We start from the raw sequence: 19,958 nt of genomic DNA, 5'->3' as shown, positions 1-19,958 counted from the left end.
AACGTTCCTGCGCCCGTTCGTTCAACAAGCGTGCGATTTATTTAATATTCGAGGGATACGACCGCGGGTAGTTATTACCGACGCCGCAGCACTCGCTTTCGTTAAAGGTAAATTTGGAAGTCATATAGCCATATTTCCATGCTGTATTTATATTTTATTATATTTTACAGGAATAGGAAATACAACTGGATACAATGCGTGCCCAAAGTGCATCCTCGGTGGGGAAAAGGTACATGGTCGCATCTCATACTACTGCGAGAACCCGGACGACATCCCCGCCCGGGTCGGAGCCGATTTTTTAGCCGGAATGTACCTCATCCAGCCGGAGCGTCATCCCCACCAACGCCGTACAACGCCACTGACGGACCTGCCGATATCGGATATCGTTGAGGACGTGTTGGTGGGAGACGATTATCACGTCTTGCATTTAGGGGTTGCAAACAAGTTGTTCCCAAAGATTATTCACGCGTTGGACGCTCAACAGCTGCACAATTTCAAACAAAATTTGTGGAACATAAGGTTTCCACATGAGAGGGCAGCAGGCAACATCGATCGCTGCTATCCAAAGGTAGCAGTTACACCACATCACCTTGTTTGGAAAGCGTCTGTTTGGGCCACATTTTTAGATGTCCACGCGGTGATTCTGCTTCTGCTTCTGCTTCTGCATCAGAGTGTGGGGAAGACGATTGTTGTTGCAACGGGCTGGTTACACTACGCGGTGGCAATTTTGAACATCAAAAAATTTCATACACCGATGTTATTGGACTATGCGCATTTAATGCTCAAGAATTTCGTCCGCAAATGGCACCAACTAGCAGAACGATTCGGCCAAGTAACGTTGGGCATCCACTTCTTACTCCATCTGGCAGATGAAGTTCGGAAACATGGGTCCCTAAAAAACCACTCGGCGCATCCGCACGAGAGGACCTTGCTCGGCGCCCGTGCGGTTCCACTTGGGACATCGGACATATCGGCGGAGGAAGCGGAGAACGTGGTCAGGTCCCTGAAAACCCGCAGCGCGCTGCGCAGGTGGCAGTAGGCGCAGTTACCGATGTCCCCGAATGTGACAAACCAGGGACTCAGGGTACAAGTCCGATCAGCGTTCGTGCTGGAATCTGCAATACTTTCGCAGGACGGTGCAAATTGTTGGTTTTTTGCAACGAAGCCCGATGACAACAGCGAATGTCTTGTAGTAAAATTTGTGCGAGCTGTGCAAGGAAATCCACTTAAGGTTTTCGGTTTTCCCCTTACAAACATATCACCTATTCATACACATCCAATTCCGGTACCTGCAGCACTGAATAACTTTATTACCCAAACGGAAACGCCAACACTGGGACCAATGATGCGGTTTACGTTAGACAATTTAGTATGTAAGTTAGCTGTAGTGAAAATGACCCGAAATTTTGGGTTCTGCCCGATTCCAGAGTCATTCGCGGATAATTAGTGGATAATTAGGATAAGCAATGATTTGTTACTACATTCTGTAAATAAACCCACCTTCTGTAAATAAACAGTTCTAAGTTTATACTACGCTACCTATTAATTTATCCTATCCTATATCTACGGAAAATTTACTGGAGCCGCACGCACTGCCGCAACTGGAGCAACTGGAGCGTCCTGCTGGATGATCAATCGCCCGGATTGAATCGATGCAGGTGAATCTTTTCGTCGGCCCTGCTGCTGCTGCTGGTGGCCATCAATCATGCTTCGGTCCCGATAAATGTAGCTTCCCGAGTGGGCACGTTCCTGTGCGAAGGACCTTCCGTAAGGACTCTCGATCCTCGCAATATTTTCCTGAAGTGGAAAATACTTACTTCCAAAGCAATCGGGCGGACTGGCGAAACTGAACTCGAACAAAAGATCTCACTCGTCGAGGATTCAACTTCACAATCAATCAGTCAGCGCTGACTCCGACTCCGAATCAGCCACTGACTGTCTCCCGTCTGCCGACAATTTTATTATATATATAAACTTACAATAATTTGGGTCGCTCCCAGTACACGCGTACGTTATTAACCCGGCGTTGGCGAACTTGCCGACGATGCACTCTGCCGCATACGTTTTCGTCTTGTGTTCTTGTGTCGCAACGGGCTCACTCGGCTGGGCAGCTGTGGGCCCACGGCCCCGTATGGCGGTATCATCAGGTTGACGTCATCGTGGGGTTCGCGGCTGCATAGATCGAGTGCGGCGTGATTTCGATGATCGGGGATCATCGACTTCCTTTGCTCCAGTTTTGGTCGATCGGGTGGTTCGCGGTGAACGATGGGCCTCCTCGCTGCTTGCGCAATTTGACGCGATCGGAGTGTCGAATGCCTACGCTGCAGTTCGTTGCTTGTAGCTTGACCGGCCGCTTGGGCGCCGGCGATGTTTCGCTATTCCATTGCCCCAGTTCTGTAGTATCGTTTGGGGTAGGTTCATTTCCCTCTGGCTTCGGCGACATCAATTCGGCGCACTCGTCTGGTGTTTGAAACTACTGGATGGATCTCTGGGATGCGCGGGATTTTCTGGGCGCTGCACCTGATCGATCGCACTCGCCGTTTCCCGGATTGGGGGCATTGGGGTTGTTCAACGCGTTGCTCATCTCCGTTCGACCATTAACAATGTTACCGTTACCATTAACAACGATCATTAACGACCAACAACCATTAGGGAATGTTAGAGGGACAATCTCTAACGCCAAGGAGCACCAGGACGGTTTATTGTTAGTCGACTTTTTCCAGTTACTGTAATTTGTAAACAACGTTTGACGGTTCGCTTCTTCTACAGGGTGGCCCATTTGGCGCTTTTTTTTAAATTGAAGAAGCTGGGAAATATTAAAAATTTATTTCCAAAGTGGTAGGTCCTCAACTCATTCGTTAAAATAACTTTTTATTGAAGATCATTTCCACCTCTGTGGCTATGTTAATAAGCACTGTTGTGGTTCGTATAATTCGATATTGATATCGTACAATATTATTAAACAATTGTTTAATGTTTTATATTAATCATACGATTCGGTTTAACTAACAGGCGTATCAGGGGGATTGACGCGAGACCTACAAGGAGACATTGTTGTCACGTCCATTCTTCGAACATCTATCGCAGCATCACCATGGAGATCCAAAGGCGCGGGCACGAATCGTGGCTTCCTTGCTCTACGCATGTACAGAATCGTGAAAAGGCTAGTTGATCTCCAGGGCCACGCGACCTGGACCAAGTTAGAGGCAGATGCACACATACTCTGCGGTTTCTAGTAAAGGGTTCTGCGATCGCGTCCGGATAGAAGAATGTTTGGACTATGGCAAAAGATCGCAGGATGTTCTAGGTCTGTTAAGACGATGATGAACGCATGCCTGATGTTGCATAACGTCCAGTAGTTAACGGTCCGCGTATATTGATTTATTTACGGGAAAACCTTCGCCGCCCAAGTTCGTCACTTCCACCATTCAGACAAAGAGGAGCCTTCGTATCCGCCGATTAGAAACATTATCTCCTCCATTCGACCTTATCTAACAAACGGAAAACCCAACTGATTTCAAGATTCGGCATTTTACTCTGTCATTGACTACGTTATCTGAACGGTAGACGAATAAAAGCCCTCCGCCAGTCACCAGCTTGGCATCAGTTTGTATCCCGGTTCCCGGCGAAAGGTCAGGCATCACCATGAAACTCGTAGAAGTGTTTGTCGTAGTCTGTCTGTTGGCTGTCGGCTCTAGTGCTGACTGGATCGACATCGATTGGTCGCAAGTGAAACCGATCGACGAGTTCGACCATTACTGGCAGCGACTTCCAGCCGAATGGCAGGCCCTTCGGTACGCCAATCCTTCTCGTCGCATTGTGAATGGTGCTCCAGCGCTTGAAGGCCAGTTCCCGTATCAGGTTGCCCTGACCAGTACCTTCCCCACTGGAACCGGGTTGTGTGGTGCCACCGTCATCACAAACAATTACATCCTAACGGCGGCTCACTGTGTGGTCGGTGGAAATGGTCAAGTAGCTTCAGGCGGAACGGCTATTCTCGGAGCTCACGATCGCACGATCGTAGAAGCATCCCAGCAGCGGATCGCCTTCACCCAAGCCGGAATATTTGTCCACCCTGGCTACAATCCTTCAACGATCCGGAACGATATTGCCACCGTACGGTTGAACTCTCCTGCTGTTTTCAATAATCGTGTGCAGCCGATACATTTACCTGCCCGTTCCGATGCTCGTACGTTCGCCGGGATGGAAGGCACCGCTTCCGGTTTCGGCCGAACTTCCGATGCGAGTACGGCAACCTCACCAATCGTAATGTTCACGCGCAATCCGATCCTTTCGAACGCTCAGTGCAATTCTTTCTGGAGTACGGCCCTGGTCCAGGACCAGAATGTGTGTCTCGATGCGGCGGGAGGACGTTCTCCATGCAACGGTGACTCTGGGGGTCCGCTGGCCGTGCAAGATGGTGGCAGCAGTCTGGAGGTCGGTATTGCCTCATTCGTGTCGGCGGCGGGCTGTGCGTCGGGTGCTCCCTCGGTTTGGGTGCGAGTTTCTTTCTTCCGCGACTGGATCGAGCAAAATTCTGACTTTGTATTCCGTCCGTGAACGTTGTGAAGGTGGAAAGAATAAAAACTTTTTATAAATCTACACATTCTTCTTATTATCAACATACTATGTTGCGAAATAATTTCTAAATCATTCAATAAGAGCGTCTCAATACCAACAGAGTATTTTTGTTTGATTTTGGTGATTGATTGAAAAATCCTGTTAAATTATTAAAAAGTAATCTGCCAAACGATAATTTATACATTTACGATGGTGGTTTAGGTTGGAGAATGTTTTGTCAGGAATTATGCTACATACTAAAAAAAGGACCTATAATGAATCGCCGTCAAAAGACATTGCATTAGCCGCTTCCTTTGCTTATCTCGAGCACAATAAATCTTCTAAATGCCTCGGATACTTCCTGTTGTCAGACTTCGGTACCGGATGGCAAGCACCATCGTATAAAATACACCCAGAATACCTCTAGTTATAGAGCTATGATGTTCGACTTGGTGGCTCTGCTGGCCCTAGCGCACAATCGGCAGTGGCGAGTTGATTAACATTAATATTGTCTTACTCAATGTTGGTACCCTTCCCTTACCCTGGGTGGCATGAATGCTATGTGTGATGGTTCCTGAAACATTCTTCTGGTCTCGGCTCAAAACGTCCGTCTTGATGCGACGGGTGGGCGTTCGGTCATTCGTGTTTACGTCGGTGGCCAGAGTTTGAAGATTGATGCTGCATCGTTTGTATCAGCACAAGGATGCACTTACGGAATTGCATGTCCGCGTCTCGCTCTACCATATGAGTTCATTGCACAGAACTCGGATTACGCTCATAAGGACTTGGAGCTTAAGTGAAAACAATGCGTTATGAATCTTCGAATAAATAGTTTGTTCGTTCTAGTACAGTTTGCATCAATTATTCGATGCAATGTATTTTGTATTTGTCTATTTTTCTTCGATTGTGTAACAACTAAGACAAAGTCGTCGGAGTCGTATCCTGGTGCGTCGGCTCCGGTGTAACAGTAGTCGTGGTAAACACGCTGGTCGTGGTCGTTTCCTGGTGTGTTGGCTCCGGTGTAACAGCAGTCGTGGTAAACACGCTGGTCGTGGTCGTATCCTGGTGGGTCGGCTCCGGTGTAACAGTAGTCGTAGTAAACACGCTGGTCGTGGTCGTTTCTTGGTGGGTTGGCTCCGGTGTAGCCACGGTGGTAGTGATTAGATTCGGTGGTGTCGGTAAAAAGTCGAAGTCGGTGCGTATGATTACGTCTGAGTTTGCCTCGATCCAGGAGAGGTAACGTGTGACGCGCGTGTATACTGCCGGCCAGTCAACGTCACATCCGAGATTGGAGACGAAGGAGAAAACACCGATTACGGTGTGGCCACCATCAGCGTCCTGTACCGTTAACGGTCCTCCCTGATCGCCGAGGCACGGGGATCCATTGGTCGTCGCAGTGCAAATGTGACTCTCGGTAATGCCTCCGAAGAACTGCAAATTACAAGCTGCATTGGTAATGATCGTGCCACTGAGGCGGTGCAGATGGTTAAGGGGCAGTAACTCCGGAGCGTTCTGACCAAGTGCTCCCCAGCCGCTTACAGTGGCCAGTTGGCCGATGAAAAGGGATTCTGCCTGCCTCCAGTTGGGCAACCGCGCCAATTGAATGTTATCTACGCGATAAAGCAATTGATCGATTGTTAGGGTACTTTATTGCACCGAATAATGTATGCGATAACTGATTGACGAAAAGTAAGAGATAATCTCTTCCGAATCCGGCGAGTTATGTACTTACTGGTTATGTTAGCTGGTCTGGCTAGTCGCACTAAAGCTATATCGTTGAGATTTTGGCTAGCAACAAATGCTTGGTGAAGAATAATTTCGCTTGCTACAACGATATCTGCCACATTGGTTGTATCAGAGGCCCCCAAAAGCACTGTGGTCGGACCGGGACTGTAAGTAAGAATCAAGGACAAGCAAGTCAATCCACGAAACGTGAAGCATTATAAAGTTCGGCTTTTCTTACTCCAAAAAGCAGCTAGCGGCTGTTATGACGTAGTTCACGGACACCAGACTACCACCACACCAGCGACTACCCATCGATTGTTGTATCATTAAGCCAGCCGCGTAAGGAATCTCTTCTGGTCCCACGGGAATACCGCCACGTATGCGTGGACCTTTGACTGAAAACGGCAATGCCAGCGGTCTTCCAACTAGCGATTGTGGAGCAGCATGGATTTTCGGAACACCGAACGCCGCTACAAATCCAAGCAAAACCAGCACGTTTCTCATTTTTCACAGAGCAGAACACGAACGACTAACCTCGTAGCGGATTAGCTGAGCGAGTTTTATACGGACTCTCTGGAATGCCACTCTGGTACCTCGCTGATGAGTAATTCCATTGTTTTGCAGATAAAACCCCTAATCCACCAATTGGCACCAGTAAGCGGCGTTTTTCGTATCTCGATCCATGTTTACTTTGTGTTTTTTTTTTGTCATTGACTGGTTGGCAAGCTGGCTGTATTTTAACGTCAGGATTCACATGCCCGTTTCTTATTGTTGTTCGTCCGGGGTCAACCTCTACCGGGTCAACCGGGGCTTCTTGTCAATTCTTTGGTGCTACCATTCTAAGAGTATTGGCATTTTTTCTTCAGCCATATAGATAAAATCTCACTTAAAGAAGTTGTGGACCGCTTGGAAATGAAAACGTTCATAAAGAACTTGATCAATAGTTGAAAAGTAATATCTGTTTCTGTTCTTAAAGTCGGTGCACGTCTTTGTTTATTGCAAGAGCGCTTAACGGAACGGTGAGGATCCCTGGATCGGGGTGTGTAGGGATGGTTTGCTCTAGTGCAAAAGTGCAGTTAAACGTTGCTTACTTGGGTGATAAATCAAAAAGGTTTGGTGGTGGATCGAGAATTTGGTTGATAAGACTCGAGCCGTCCATACAGTGTGGGAAATGCGCCTAATTACTTCCATTTGGTGTAAGTTACTTTAAAATATTTTGCGATTAAATGTACAGAGTGTTCCATCACGACCCACACTATTGAAATGTTCAATAATTCCGTCATTTTTCAGTGGATTTTGACAAATCAGTCAAATTCTGAAACGTTAATCTATGTCGTCTTAGTCATGGATCAATTTACAGTAAAACAGCGGGCTGAAATTGTAGTGCTCTACATTGAAAATATTCGTTTTATCTTAATGGCGAATTTCTTCTGACTTCTTTCTATGGGGCTATTTGAAGAGTATGGTGTATTCCAGCCAACCGAAGACCATTGAAGAACTGAAAGCTAACATCACAGTGAAAATTGCTGCTATTGCGTTGTCTATTACCGAGATGTTGTCAAATATAATGAAAAATGCCCAAGAAAGGCCCACTTTTTGTGTGTCTAATGGAGGCGGTCATTTGATCGATATTGTATTCTAAGTAAATTTTTAATAAACGGCATTCTATACACTAAATAAATCTTGTTCATTTGTCAAAATCGACTGACAAATAGCGGAGTTATTTAACATTTCAATAGTATGGGTCGTGATGGAACATCCTGTAGAAAAACCATTATATTCCTAACGGCAAAAACCATCACTCCCGTCAGGTGTAAGCTTCGCTAAGTTACAAAATCGCATCACGACTCGATCACACTGATCGCTTCGTCATGAATCTTTAAAGGTGTCGCCCCAACCTCAAATTTCAGTCTCCCGTTTTCCTCTTGTGTGGTCACTTTACTTTTGCAGATTGCGGTAGTCGCCGCTTCCAACCCGGGTCGACCACTTTGTTGCTGTTGTTATTATGTTTCGATCATGCCTCGGATCTAATGACCCATTCCTGCGGGCGATCGGGTCCTTCAATGCCGCAAGCTCCCTGTTGGACTTTCCCCTCCCCGTCTCCACCTTCCTCTCCCGCCTTCGCGCCTCTGCCGCACCTAGCATTTAAGGGCTTAGTACGTAAGCTTCAATTTGTAAAACCACCGGCGAACAACTGTAAATAAATATGAAATATTATCATTTGAGAGATTTTGTGCTTGAAGGCCGATCACCTTCTTCTTCGTGTGCAGTGTTCCGGACGGTGAACCAGTAGCAAACTCCTTGTCTGGTTCGCGAGAAGTCGGAGATGCTCGTCATAGCAGCCATAGGGAGGGTTGCCAACGCATGAGCGGCAACGTCTGCGACGGAATGGTGTGCGAGTCGAAGCAGTCTTTCCACATATGATCTGGCACAACCATCTAGGCGAACATCAGCGGGGCTTCAACACCTGCACAGGCGACGACTATGACCCGAAGAACCGAAAAAGCAAAAGATATTCCCACATCGTCGAACAACTTATAAAAAAAAAACTGTGTGTGCCGCAAAGCAACTCCGTTGGTCAACATTTGTGGCGAACAAACACATTGCGATTACAGTTATGGATCGGTTTCGACGTATGTAGAGTTAAGAAACACATTGACAAATTTTTCCATCACTACACATATAAATGATTCGCTTTTTGTGTATATTTTTCTTCTTTTTAAAACGTGCCTCATCTTTATGAACATTCAAACAAGTTTGAATGATTTTTTTATTTAACCCGTTATAGTACTGGCAAAACACGTAAACTTACCTGTTGAGCTTATAATTTAGTCATGTAGCAAATGAAAGAAATACTTGGGACGATAACAAATTTGTCATTCCATTTTGTTCGATTTAAAGTGCAATTATGTCCTTTCCCCACAGAGGAAGGACTTTAGGATCACACAGCACACAATTACAAGAAACAAAAGAAACGAGCATAAACATCCTTTTTTCCTCCTTTATATCTTCTCTTTTATTAATAATTTCTCGTGCATGTTCCATTCTGTCTTGGCGCCTATTTTGCTGTAGAATCTTGTATATCGTCTCTTTTCGATTGGTATTTATTTTGGGGTTTAGTATTTTCCCTTTATACTTTTCCTTTTTTGTTTTATTATTACAATTTATTTTTTATTTCTATTTAAAGGCGCCACTTTTTTCAATGTTAGTTGTTTGTGAACACCAGCCACCCCCCCTTTCGGGCTATTTTTGAATCTTTTTTCATCTTCTTTTCTTCGACATGATTTTTTTTCTTTTGTCTCACTTTTTTCTTGCTTTGCATTTTTTGCGGAGCCGAATCTTTTTCCGTTGATATCCATGACAGGTCGTGTGAATGTTTTTTTGGTTGGTTTTCGATCATCTTTTCTGTCACAATCTGCTTTGTAATGTTCTGTTTTTGATCGTTCAAAAAACATTATTTTTGTAATTCCCACACCAGGAATTATGTATTTGTCATGCTTATTTCTGCGCTCTGTATTCTAATAATTAGCAGAAGTGAGTAAGCCTTGGGTGCTTAGCAAGTTGAGATGACAAATAATGTTTTTTGAAAAATATCATTAAATATTTTTTACAATCTGCAAAAGTTAGATAATAAAAAATACTGTTTATCATAACAACTAACGAAGCCAGAATAAATAATAATCAAGTACAAGTTTACAACATGTAATGAATATAATGTAATGTCAAAGTGTAATGGAAAAATGTTATCAACCAAACTAGTTCTATAACATAAACAATACAGAAATGAATTGAAGGTGTCTCACGATAACTAAAACGAAGATATAATAAATATTACATTGGGGAAATAGAAATCGATTATTTTCTCGATAAATGGCTGCAGCGATCGATATTTGGAAAAGTAGTAATGAATATCTCGTAAAGTATTGATCAAACAATTGCAAGTTAATGCTCGTTGTCAAGATGACACAACAAGGTGATAAGAAATTGGGACCAAGAGAAGATTGTCATAATCGATTACTATAGTTTTTCGCAAATCAGAACCAAGATTTCCAAGAGAGTGGCATTATGAAATCATCTTAAAAATGGCGACTAATTATGCAACGAACGGAGCATATTTGACCCTTCTTCTTCTTCTTCGAAAACAACCGCTGAGCGGTCTTATCCTGCACCAGAGACAATGGTAATCTCTGGATGCTTTCTGTAACAATTCGTTTTTTTACGGGCGGCGGGTTGTTGGTCCCGCGCCAACCCCTGTCACGCCGGTATCGGGAATCGAAACCATGGCCGGCTGCGTGACAGCGAAGAGCACTACCGACAGCTCTATCAGCGGGGAAATATTTAACCCTTATCGGAAACAATTTACATAAAATTTTAAATTTCACGAAAAATAATGGATTTCATTTTTCTCAATCTAATATATTGAGTTATGTAAGCATAGTGTACAATATTTGTTAGTAAATTAGAACATGCAATTGTTGGTACATTTTGTTGCATACTTCCAGCTATGATATCCAATAACGGACAGAAACAGAATCATGCACCAGACTTAAATAAACAAAACGAAACGTGTTGCTGCTATAGCTAACAGTGTTGCAAAGTATAATAAATCGAAAGGTAATACTAGAGTCTTTTGTGATCGAATACTCATTCGCTCCTTATTTTACACATAAATTTTAATAAAAAGGTTTGTGAAAAAGCAAAAGTTGCCAATGGATGTCGTATCTTCCATTACAGATTTTTTTCTTTGCATTTGTTTATTTACCCATCCCAATACTCTATGCTTGCAGCAACATATACAGCGTTGTTCGAAACATAAGTCGATTGCAAATCTAAAGGGTCCCATGGACGATGGAGAGGATAACTTACTGAATGCAGAGAGAACTAAAGTTCACAAAAATAAACTACTTACCCTTATATGTAACGATGCCACCTACAGCTTAATGCGGTTGTACTGGCAAATAACTCTGCTTAATAAGGTGCGTAATAAGTAGCACGACCTCTGTAACCTCGGCTGCAAAGAAAAACCAATACTCATACAAAATGTACTCAAATAAAAACAGTACTACGAATAAAAGTGAAGTGTTCTCACATTGGTCGCCTGGTGCCGCGATGAACGCCGTAGCAACAAGCACGCGAAACACGAGCTGCACGACCTCTTGCACCGCGCGGAAAACGATTGGTCTGACACATTCCCGGTCGATTTGTACGCTTGGGGTTAACCTTGATTTGTCGTCCGCGGAAAAGTGTCTCGTTCATGGCGAGAGCCGTTTCAACAAATTCCTTCGCACCGAACTCGATGTACGCGAAGCCTTTTGGGTGCCCATCGGCCTTATTGCAAAGAATCGTCACACGATTAATAGCACCGCACCCATGGAAATGTGCCTCAAGCTCCTCAGCCGAAGCACCATAATCAACATTTCCGACGTAAATGGATCGATTGTCAACCTCGGCCTTTTCCTCGGCCGTCAACATTGGTGTCGAACCAGTAGGCGAGCCAAGCGTCATTTGCTTTGTTACTTCAGACTGCAGCTGCTTTAACTTTTCCGCCTCTTCCTCCATTTCCTTGACTCTTGCCTTTATAGCTTCGAGCTCTGGGTCGATTTGCATTTCTGATCCTTTTAAATAGTCATCCTGTAGGGGAAAGCCAATTAATACAATTATCGGCCACTTTCCAATATCAAAGGAGGAAAATATCGCAACTGACTCTGGAACTAACCTCAATCAACAGTTCGGCTTCATCATCGTTGCTTCCCAGCGCTCCCAGGTTGGAATCATTCAAAAGACTTTCATCGGCCATAGCTTTGAGGAAGGAAGCTAAAAAATAAATTACACTCAATAATGCCGCTATTCATTCCACGTACCCACAAGGAAAACGCTCGAGTGTCACCGATTTTAGCCAAACATGGCCGCTGTCGGCATTTTATGAAATTTGCTAAACGAATTTCTTACACTCATTTACTTACTTATTAACAAGTAAAAAATAGATCACAAGCACTGGCAAATTGTATATGAGAACCTAGAAATAAAACTTTCACAGGATTTTCTAATATAAAAGCCACTTTAATCTCTTTTACTCACCACGCAGGCAATCCAAGCAAAGTTTCATGTGGTTATGGTTGCTTTGTCGAGAACACAATTGAAGGGCCTAGATTCACGCACACGCGAGCCGCAAAAGGGCCTAGATTCACGCGTCGTTGGCAAATAATGTTTAGCCCAATTTAGCCCAGAAAACAATCAGCAAAAAATCAAACTTGGCTAAACTTTGGAAATTTTCATTGAACTTATTGCGAGAAAAAAAAATATTTAAACAAAATTAATAGAAACAGTTCTACTTAACAGTTGCTTCTTTTATAATGTATCAAAGTAATATTTTATAACCAAAACGGACACAAATGTCATCTGTACACTTTGGAAATGTCAAACATTTCCATTGGGAACCAAAACAACTCAGTATTGTGAACTAAACAATACATTTTTCTGATTTTTAATTATCAATTTCAACATGGCCAGCCGTGTGGGAGTACTTTTGGGACAGGTCGTTCCATGTGTTAAAGTCAATGCGTCAAAAATACGCGTGAAACGTATGGAGTTGGACACAAATCTCAACATGGTGGGTAACATAATCGTGGTTCGTATTGCATAAGGAGATAGCCCTAATTACGTTATTGTATTTAGTACTTTAAAAAGGATGTATTCTATTTCGCCCACGATCCTGACAAACGATGCAAAACTGGAGATATTGTTTTAATCAAAGAATTACCTGAACAATTGACCCGTTTGATAACGCACACTATCGACGAAATCGTTTATCCGCTCGGGGACATAACGGATCCTATCACTGGAAAGAAAGTCGTCGTTGGCAAGTATCGGGAGGAAGTCGAAGAAGCTAACAGGCTGTTCGGTAAATCCAGAAACGCATTTGATTACTCCAGTGCTCCTCCACGAGGACGGTTGGAGGGCACTAGAGACTTTACACACGGCGAAACGTACATCAAATACCACGAAGATGGAAACGATCAACCGTTTGCCGTTTAAAACTAGTTTGTCTGTCTACGTACTGAAAGTAAAATAGAACACAATTAATCAAAAGATAGAAAAAGAGAAAATATTACTTCCGGCTTTACTTACCATTCCAAACCAAACAGTACCAACCAAATAGCAAACATTCCAGTACCAACGTTTGTTGTGTGAGGGGATTTATTTTATTTTTATACAGTTCGCAGCATTCCTAAAACTAATCGTCTAGTCCCAGGAATTCCCTCTCTAATGCTGCACCCATCATATTCCAATCGCCATCGTCAACGTCGTCGATCGGTTCATTGCTACCTTCGCTATTTGAACCCATATCCAGATCGGATGGTAGGTCACCGCCACGCCGAAATCTAGCACTTGGGCTTTCATCGTCGTCATCTTCATCATCCGAAGCGTTTGTCTGGCTGTTTTCGTCGTTGTCCACATTGTCGTATTTTAGTACACATCTTCGGTTTTCATCTTCTTCCGCGAGCTTCCTAAAAATGTTATGCCGACCATGGCTCGCGTTGATTTCCTCAACCCTTCGCCGCTTACGTAGCGCTTTTTCCATTGGCGGATTTTCAATGTCAACTGGCTCATCGTCGCTAGAGCTGTCGTTCGATTCGAAAAAATCTTCAAAATCGTTATTCATTGCATCGAGATCATCGTTCGAAAAGCTAAGCAGCGGGTTGACCGTATCCATGAATTTTGGTTCGTCGCGAGACTTCCTCCTCCCATCGTAATTGACCGAATGTTCTGCAATGAAAGAGATTTGCATTAATAACTGATACGAATTGTTTGTTTCGTAGAAACTTTTACCAGGACTGTGACAGTGCGGAGGTGGTTGACGCATTTTAGCAGGGTTTGAAGTCTTTAGAGGGTATAACAGCTCTTCTACGTGTTCCCATCGCTCAGCACACGTCCACAACCACTCTGGAGTGACTATTTTTATCTCCGCGTTCTTGCGTGCATTGATTACCTTCGAGGTACCGATCGTAACTGCTACTAGGTGGGTGGTCGTTGTTTCTAAATTTTGGGTAACGACCGCGCCCAGGCTTCGTGCTATTTGATATGCCTTGCTTTGTTCAAGCTTCACGTTGTTAGGTATCAGACCGGAAAAGCATAGCCTTGTGTTGACCAATACGTTTGCCTTCACCGACGGGATGAGCTGCTTCAGATCGGGGATCGTTTTCGAGCTATTGTACTTTGCGTAGAATGTTCCGTGTATCTTAAGCAGTATATGCTCCAAGTATAGCAAATAGTCGTCGGGATCCTCAATTTCGATAAGTTCGTTCACGTTGTGCGCTCCACTCCCTTCATTAACGCTTGTTTGGGTCGAACATTCTCCATCTACTTTTTCAAGATTTTCCGTCTCTGTTGCTTCGTCTTCAGGATTATCAATTTCTTCTTGCGTTGAATGTTCTTCATCCTGGTTTTTAGAACATTTCTTCATCAACGTGTAGCTCATGTTTTCCGAAGTTTGTGATGGAGTTTTCTGATCCTCTTTAAAAGCCTCTTTAACTATTGCCTCTGATTTGCTGTCTTCGTTATAAGTGTTAGGGGTTTCTGCATTTACACTGTTCGGCGAATCGTGCACCTTATTCAAAATGCACATATTCTCACTGTCGCCTGAATTAGCTGTACTCTCCGTCACCGTTTCAACCTTATTTTCTTCCCGTTTGTGTCTGGTACCTTCATCTGCCTTTATCTTCGGAGTAGGTGGCCGGGTATTGTCTTCAACATCATTCACCTTCTTATCTTTCCGTGTCTGATTCATAAGCTCCTTAAAATCAACACCTTTCCCATCGAGTTCGTTTTTCGACATACCAGGTGGCGCGTTGATGTCGCCCGTGTGCTGAAAGAAGTGGTATGGCTTCACCTGGATCAGGTTGGATGCCATGTTCCATACGTCCTCACGATCGTCGATGATGCACACCATCGAATCACCGCACGGAAACAGTGCCTTTAAATTATCAGTTTTGCTGGTTGCATTAAAGCACTCGTCGCGAGAAAGGATTCGGTGAGAAAAGAAACGCCCGTCTTTATCTAGAAACTGCGCTATCATGTGGGCGTAATTCCGCGCACCAAATGTGCAAATGTGTAGCTCGTAGTATGGATGCATTTTAGCTAGAAACTCCAGCGCACCAGGTCGCAGCCTCGTATGATACCACGGTGAGTTGGGACCATATAGTTGAAAATGGTAAACATCCTGCAAATCGAACCAACAGCAAACATATAGATTCCGATGACATATATGACAAGTATGTATGATGACCTTACTTTTAAATTGTTTGGCACATTATCATTGGTAGTGTGGATGAGCGTTTGGTCGAGATCAACTAACAGAACAAGTTTTCGGTCATTTAGCAGTCGCTGGGTGTCCGCCTGACCTAGCTTTTTTGCTAATGTTTCCGTCACCTTCAGTTCAGGCACCGAATGGACCATCGGCACCGAAGCTTTCGAGCAATTGGCGCCTGGTTCATCTTGGCGTAGATCGGCCCCACAGTCGGCACACATGTCCTTGATGACCGTCGTATGGTTGCATTGACCCAGCGCCAATACCGGCTTTCTGGAAAACAACATAAACAACTCATTCGAATAACAACAACAATCGATCAACCAAACCAGTATCTTCGAGTATCACCGCAACTTCTGGCTGTTGCGTCGATTCATCGATCGAAACGGGGCAGGATTTTTACTGCTTACCCTTGTGTTACGGTTTCGCCTTCTCGCGCCAGCCGTTTCTTGACGACGCCGCTTTTTGTTGCCTTTAGTCGCTTCACTTCCTTGTCACTACTATCAGGCAGCTCGTAAAACAGTATGATGCTGCCTCTAGTCACTGGAAAGCCCTCACGCACTTTCCATTTGTTGATTTTTATCGCACAATCGTCCGGAACGCAAATGATGTTTTGATTTGGATCGGCCATTTTCGTCTCTCTGTTCGCCGTCGCTTTCGCGATGATTCGTCGACGAATGTGCTGTCACAACGAATACGTGAAGTCTAAGATCACTCCGATACAGGTTAAACCAAGAGATGGCCAGGTTCGTTGGCAAAACTCCGATAACTGTTTCCGTCCTCACCAACTGAACTGTGCACACGGTTACATATGTAGGTTGAATTGTACGGCCTACTCATTGCTACGATGGTACATAATAATTATTTTTCGATTTTATTTTATTAAAAACGATTTTTTGGTTGTTATTTTCAGCTCGTTTCGATTGTATATTTATTAAACAAGATTTCAATCTACTCGAAACCACGGGGCCAAAATATTGACGACCACGCCAATGCAGTAGTGGGTAGTGGTCGTGATCACGGAATTTCTTGGCGATTCTTGGAGTGGTATTTTAACGAACCTGGCTCAAACCAGCCGTTTCTAGCCAAGCCAACCATCTTTAGTCAAAACTAAAGTCAGTGGAGGAGCATATAATACTGAGTTTTTAGGATACGGTGGTAAGCTACAGCTGATATATATATAGATAGAAAACTAATGCAATGCATTTATTGCACGCTCAATTAGTTTCAAACTGTTAGAAATCTATCAATTTCAGCCCAGCTTGTAACAACCTTGGCCTCTGTCAAACTGAGTGATGTGTGACACTCTGACTATTTTGAATCAGTCGTTAATTTAACAACCTAGAACTTCTGGTGGAAAGCAATGTCTAAAAATTTCTTTCGTTTTTTGCAATTGAGAACACATTAAAAACTCAAATTCATATTAAAATGCAAAGTCATACACTTTTTTCGTCGAACTTTAATTGGAAAAGTTAATAAAAAATTGATATCGATTGTATGCTAAACTTTTTGTACGAATAGATCGGATACTTTTGATTATTAGAGAAAGTGATGCTTTGATTGAATAATTATTGTTCTGTATCGATCGTAGCACTTGACAATACTCACCATTTGATCTTTAACCTATCCTAGAATCTTCTTTTTGCCTGGCGCATTCTATCATAACACCGTCACTACAGTTTTGAAACGGTTTTTAATGAGATCTAGCAGACGAGTAAAATGTGCGAGAAGCATTGACAAACTATAGAAAAGATATTGAAAGGCAAAAATGAATTAATTCTATCGTAAGTCGATAAAAACAATAGAAGGAGAAAAAATCCGAACGTAAACGAGGCTAGCGCAACTGAAAAAGGAGCAACCCAACTAAAATCTGTGTTTTACTTTCAGAAGTGAAGTGGACGTCACGTTTCCTACATCACGTCATGTCAAAGTATCAAATGAAACAATGAACCATTTTTCGTTTCGAACCATTCGTTTTTGACTGTCTCAAGCCTCAGCGATCTCAAGTTATCTACTATAATTTCTTCTTCTACAATACCTGACATCGACAAACGACAGCTACCTTGGATGGTTCCGCTTTCATTCTTTTGCATTCTGTTTGCTAGTGGCACTGATCGGCCTGAAAGGACAACTTTTTTGGTGTCCTTTTGTTTACCTCACAGTGGTCCTGATCGCTGGAACTCTTTACAGATTTATCGGAAGATTAGTTTGTTTAGCTCGCGCCCAACATCCATTATATACTGCAAAAAGTCCCCGTGTAGTCCCTCGGTCCATTCGTGTAGATTCGCCTTGCTGCTACATTTGCCCCCGTACCGATGAACAAACAGCATGTTTCGTTCGACATCAAGCGTTTTCATGAGATCGATTGTTCCTCCGGCAGACCGATTGTAGTGTTGAGGTTTGTACACAAAAAATTGTCCCTCGCTGTCCGAATGAGCGTCCACATCATACAGTAAATTGTCGGAGAATATCTTTTTGCGTGAATCTATGCATACGGAGCGTGTACTGACAGCAAAACGGGACACGTCGCTCGACACCTTCCAGGCGTATGTAAGGAACTGGTTGTTAAGTCGAAGTCGCGAGCTTGGGTAAAGGTACTCGTTAATCGCCCCGACGAACGTCAACTTGGCGGCATTGTAGTTTCGCATCGTGCAGTCCATTTCGATGATCATTTGATTCTGCTGCCGGTTGCTCAGATCGAAAGGAAAATTATACGGCAGCAGATTGATTTTGATGCCATGGTTGTAGAGCAACGAGGCGGTTGCTCCGTTCAGTGCGTTGCTGTTGTACACAATAAAGTCTTCTACGCCAACAATCTGATGATGCAGAAAATATTGAAGTACAGCAGCGGGGTGTCGCACGTCTTCTTCAAGTTCAAGATAATCGTTCATGTCGACACAGGCTGTAATTGTCATGCGTTGCCGCACAGATTTGCTCTCTAAAACACGCAAAGGAACGTAACGATTGATAGCATGATTCACATCGGTGTAGATGACTTCTGTTGGTTGGCCAAAATCACGGGACAGCTTGCAGAGAAATTTATACACCACAAAAGACTCTCCGGTGGGATTTTTCACTGAGCCAGTGTTGGGGCGTTCGATGCGCGTGAATAGTAGCTTCCCAGTGACAAGATCTTTGGTGTCGTGCTGAATCTGGCATTTGAAGTTCACAATCGCCTGCTCCAACCCGACAATGATGCTGATCACTGTGCCACCGGCAGCCAGTTCGTTCTTTTGCCAAAATGACGAGTACACGAAGAAACCATCGCCGATACGCTGCCAGGCAGGGAGAGGGTTATCCAAATCGTACGATAAGCTGTGCAACCGACTGCTGTTATCGATTCTGATCAGACTAGCCGCGTCGTTACGTCCGAAAATATTGACTACCTCTAGCACATACTTTAGCCGGTTGTTTTCGCTTTTATATACGAGGAGTATCACTACGCACGTGATTGATAGCAGAACAAGTGCAAGTTGTTGATATTTACGCATTGTAGTAATGTGTGTTTTAAGTGTGTGCGATTTTACTCTTTATATCCACACGCTATGATTCGATTGTTTGTTAAGAGACTTACAACGAAGCGCTAGTCGCTGGCTATTACGTCGTGAACACTATAAAAATAAATCCGCTCCATATGTGCAAATGGGTCACATTTGAATGCAATGGCAATGAGGGATTCGTTATTTCGGATTAAGTTCTACTGAAAATGAGAATGAAATCGGCATTGCTTAGCGAATGAGCACTGAGAAAGTTATTTTTGTTTTGGTTTTTCACTGCCATTTCTGGATTGATAGTTCTGTTGTCATTCGCCGGCTTGGGCATGGTTGCCAGATGAACAAAATTAATATTAAGCTGATGTTACATTTGTTCATTAACGATTCATTTAGAGTTTTTAAATTGACTGTTAAGTACTGAAGGAATTTATTTTTAGTGATTTTGTACTTGCATGCCGTTTCCGGGCCATGCCGGGAAAATCGGCGTGAAAGGAACCTACTTGGCTTCTACCCAGCTCTGCAGAGAAATTACTGAACGACCAACTGAAGGAGCAGGAGTTGGACTCCTAAGCCAACTGTGAGACCGAAAAAGTGACCCCTTAAGGCGGAAAATGCAATCCTCAAAAATGGCATGGACGAGTATGTCCTTATAGCTCCTCGAGCGTCGAGCGGCAACAGCTTCCACAACCACTGCGGAACAACCCGAGGTTTTCCCGTACCGGGAACAATTATGAAAAATAAAATATGTTTTAACACCATTAATTGTTCTATAAATGTTTCAGCAACCTCAAATATCTTTTGTTGAAACTTTTTCTAGTCAAAGTGCTAGTGCATCTGACCAACAACTGGAAAGACATCACGAGAGTAATGAA

General features: G+C 43.6%; 6 protein-coding genes across 6 annotated transcripts; 2 read left to right on the top strand and 4 right to left on the bottom strand.

Annotated features, from left to right (window-relative positions):
- The first annotated feature begins 3,645 nt into the window (after positions 1-3,645).
- On the top strand, positions 3,646-4,560 carry LOC128268591 (brachyurin-like). Its single transcript, XM_053005717.1, has one exon. It carries the CDS (start codon positions 3,646-3,648, stop codon positions 4,558-4,560), a length of 915 nt encoding a protein of 304 aa, XP_052861677.1.
- Positions 4,561-5,475: 915 nt separating this feature from the next.
- LOC128278910 (collagenase-like) lies at positions 5,476-6,789 on the bottom strand. The gene is made up of 3 exons (XM_053017635.1): positions 6,524-6,789; positions 6,293-6,450; positions 5,476-6,170 (listed from the first exon to the last, which is right to left on the bottom strand). The coding sequence occupies exons 1-3, from the start codon at positions 6,787-6,789 to the stop codon at positions 5,476-5,478; spliced, it is 1,119 nt and encodes a 372-aa protein (XP_052873595.1).
- Positions 6,790-9,299: 2,510 nt separating this feature from the next.
- Positions 9,300-12,385, bottom strand: LOC128277531 (polyadenylate-binding protein 2). The gene is made up of 6 exons (XM_053016004.1): positions 12,364-12,385; positions 12,249-12,301; positions 12,002-12,099; positions 11,375-11,916; positions 11,195-11,296; positions 9,300-9,899 (listed from the first exon to the last, which is right to left on the bottom strand). The coding sequence occupies exons 3-5, from the start codon at positions 12,080-12,082 to the stop codon at positions 11,254-11,256; spliced, it is 666 nt and encodes a 221-aa protein (XP_052871964.1). The 5' UTR covers positions 12,083-12,099; positions 12,249-12,301; positions 12,364-12,385; the 3' UTR covers positions 9,300-9,899; positions 11,195-11,253.
- A 306-nt stretch (positions 12,386-12,691) lies between these two features.
- LOC128277533 (28S ribosomal protein S17, mitochondrial) lies at positions 12,692-13,359 on the top strand. The gene is made up of 2 exons (XM_053016006.1): positions 12,692-12,895; positions 12,961-13,359. The coding sequence occupies exons 1-2, from the start codon at positions 12,788-12,790 to the stop codon at positions 13,318-13,320; spliced, it is 468 nt and encodes a 155-aa protein (XP_052871966.1). The 5' UTR covers positions 12,692-12,787; the 3' UTR covers positions 13,321-13,359.
- A 150-nt stretch (positions 13,360-13,509) lies between these two features.
- LOC128277529 (RNA polymerase II subunit A C-terminal domain phosphatase) lies at positions 13,510-16,223 on the bottom strand. The gene is made up of 4 exons (XM_053016001.1): positions 16,003-16,223; positions 15,577-15,865; positions 14,116-15,505; positions 13,510-14,052 (listed from the first exon to the last, which is right to left on the bottom strand). The coding sequence occupies exons 1-4, from the start codon at positions 16,221-16,223 to the stop codon at positions 13,520-13,522; spliced, it is 2,433 nt and encodes an 810-aa protein (XP_052871961.1). The 3' UTR covers positions 13,510-13,519.
- Positions 16,224-17,040: 817 nt separating this feature from the next.
- LOC128277530 (uncharacterized) lies at positions 17,041-19,287 on the bottom strand. The gene has a single exon (XM_053016002.1). It carries the CDS (start codon positions 19,081-19,083, stop codon positions 17,785-17,787), a length of 1,299 nt encoding a protein of 432 aa, XP_052871962.1. The 5' UTR covers positions 19,084-19,287; the 3' UTR covers positions 17,041-17,784.
- Between the last annotated feature and the right edge of the window lie 671 nt (positions 19,288-19,958).

Source organism: Anopheles cruzii, chromosome 2, assembly GCF_943734635.1.
Source record: "Anopheles cruzii chromosome 2, idAnoCruzAS_RS32_06, whole genome shotgun sequence".
In the NCBI taxonomy this organism is placed as follows: domain Eukaryota; kingdom Metazoa; phylum Arthropoda; class Insecta; order Diptera; family Culicidae; genus Anopheles; species Anopheles cruzii.
Note: the sequence above shows the minus strand (reverse complement) of the source record. Positions and strands in the feature narration are given on the sequence as shown.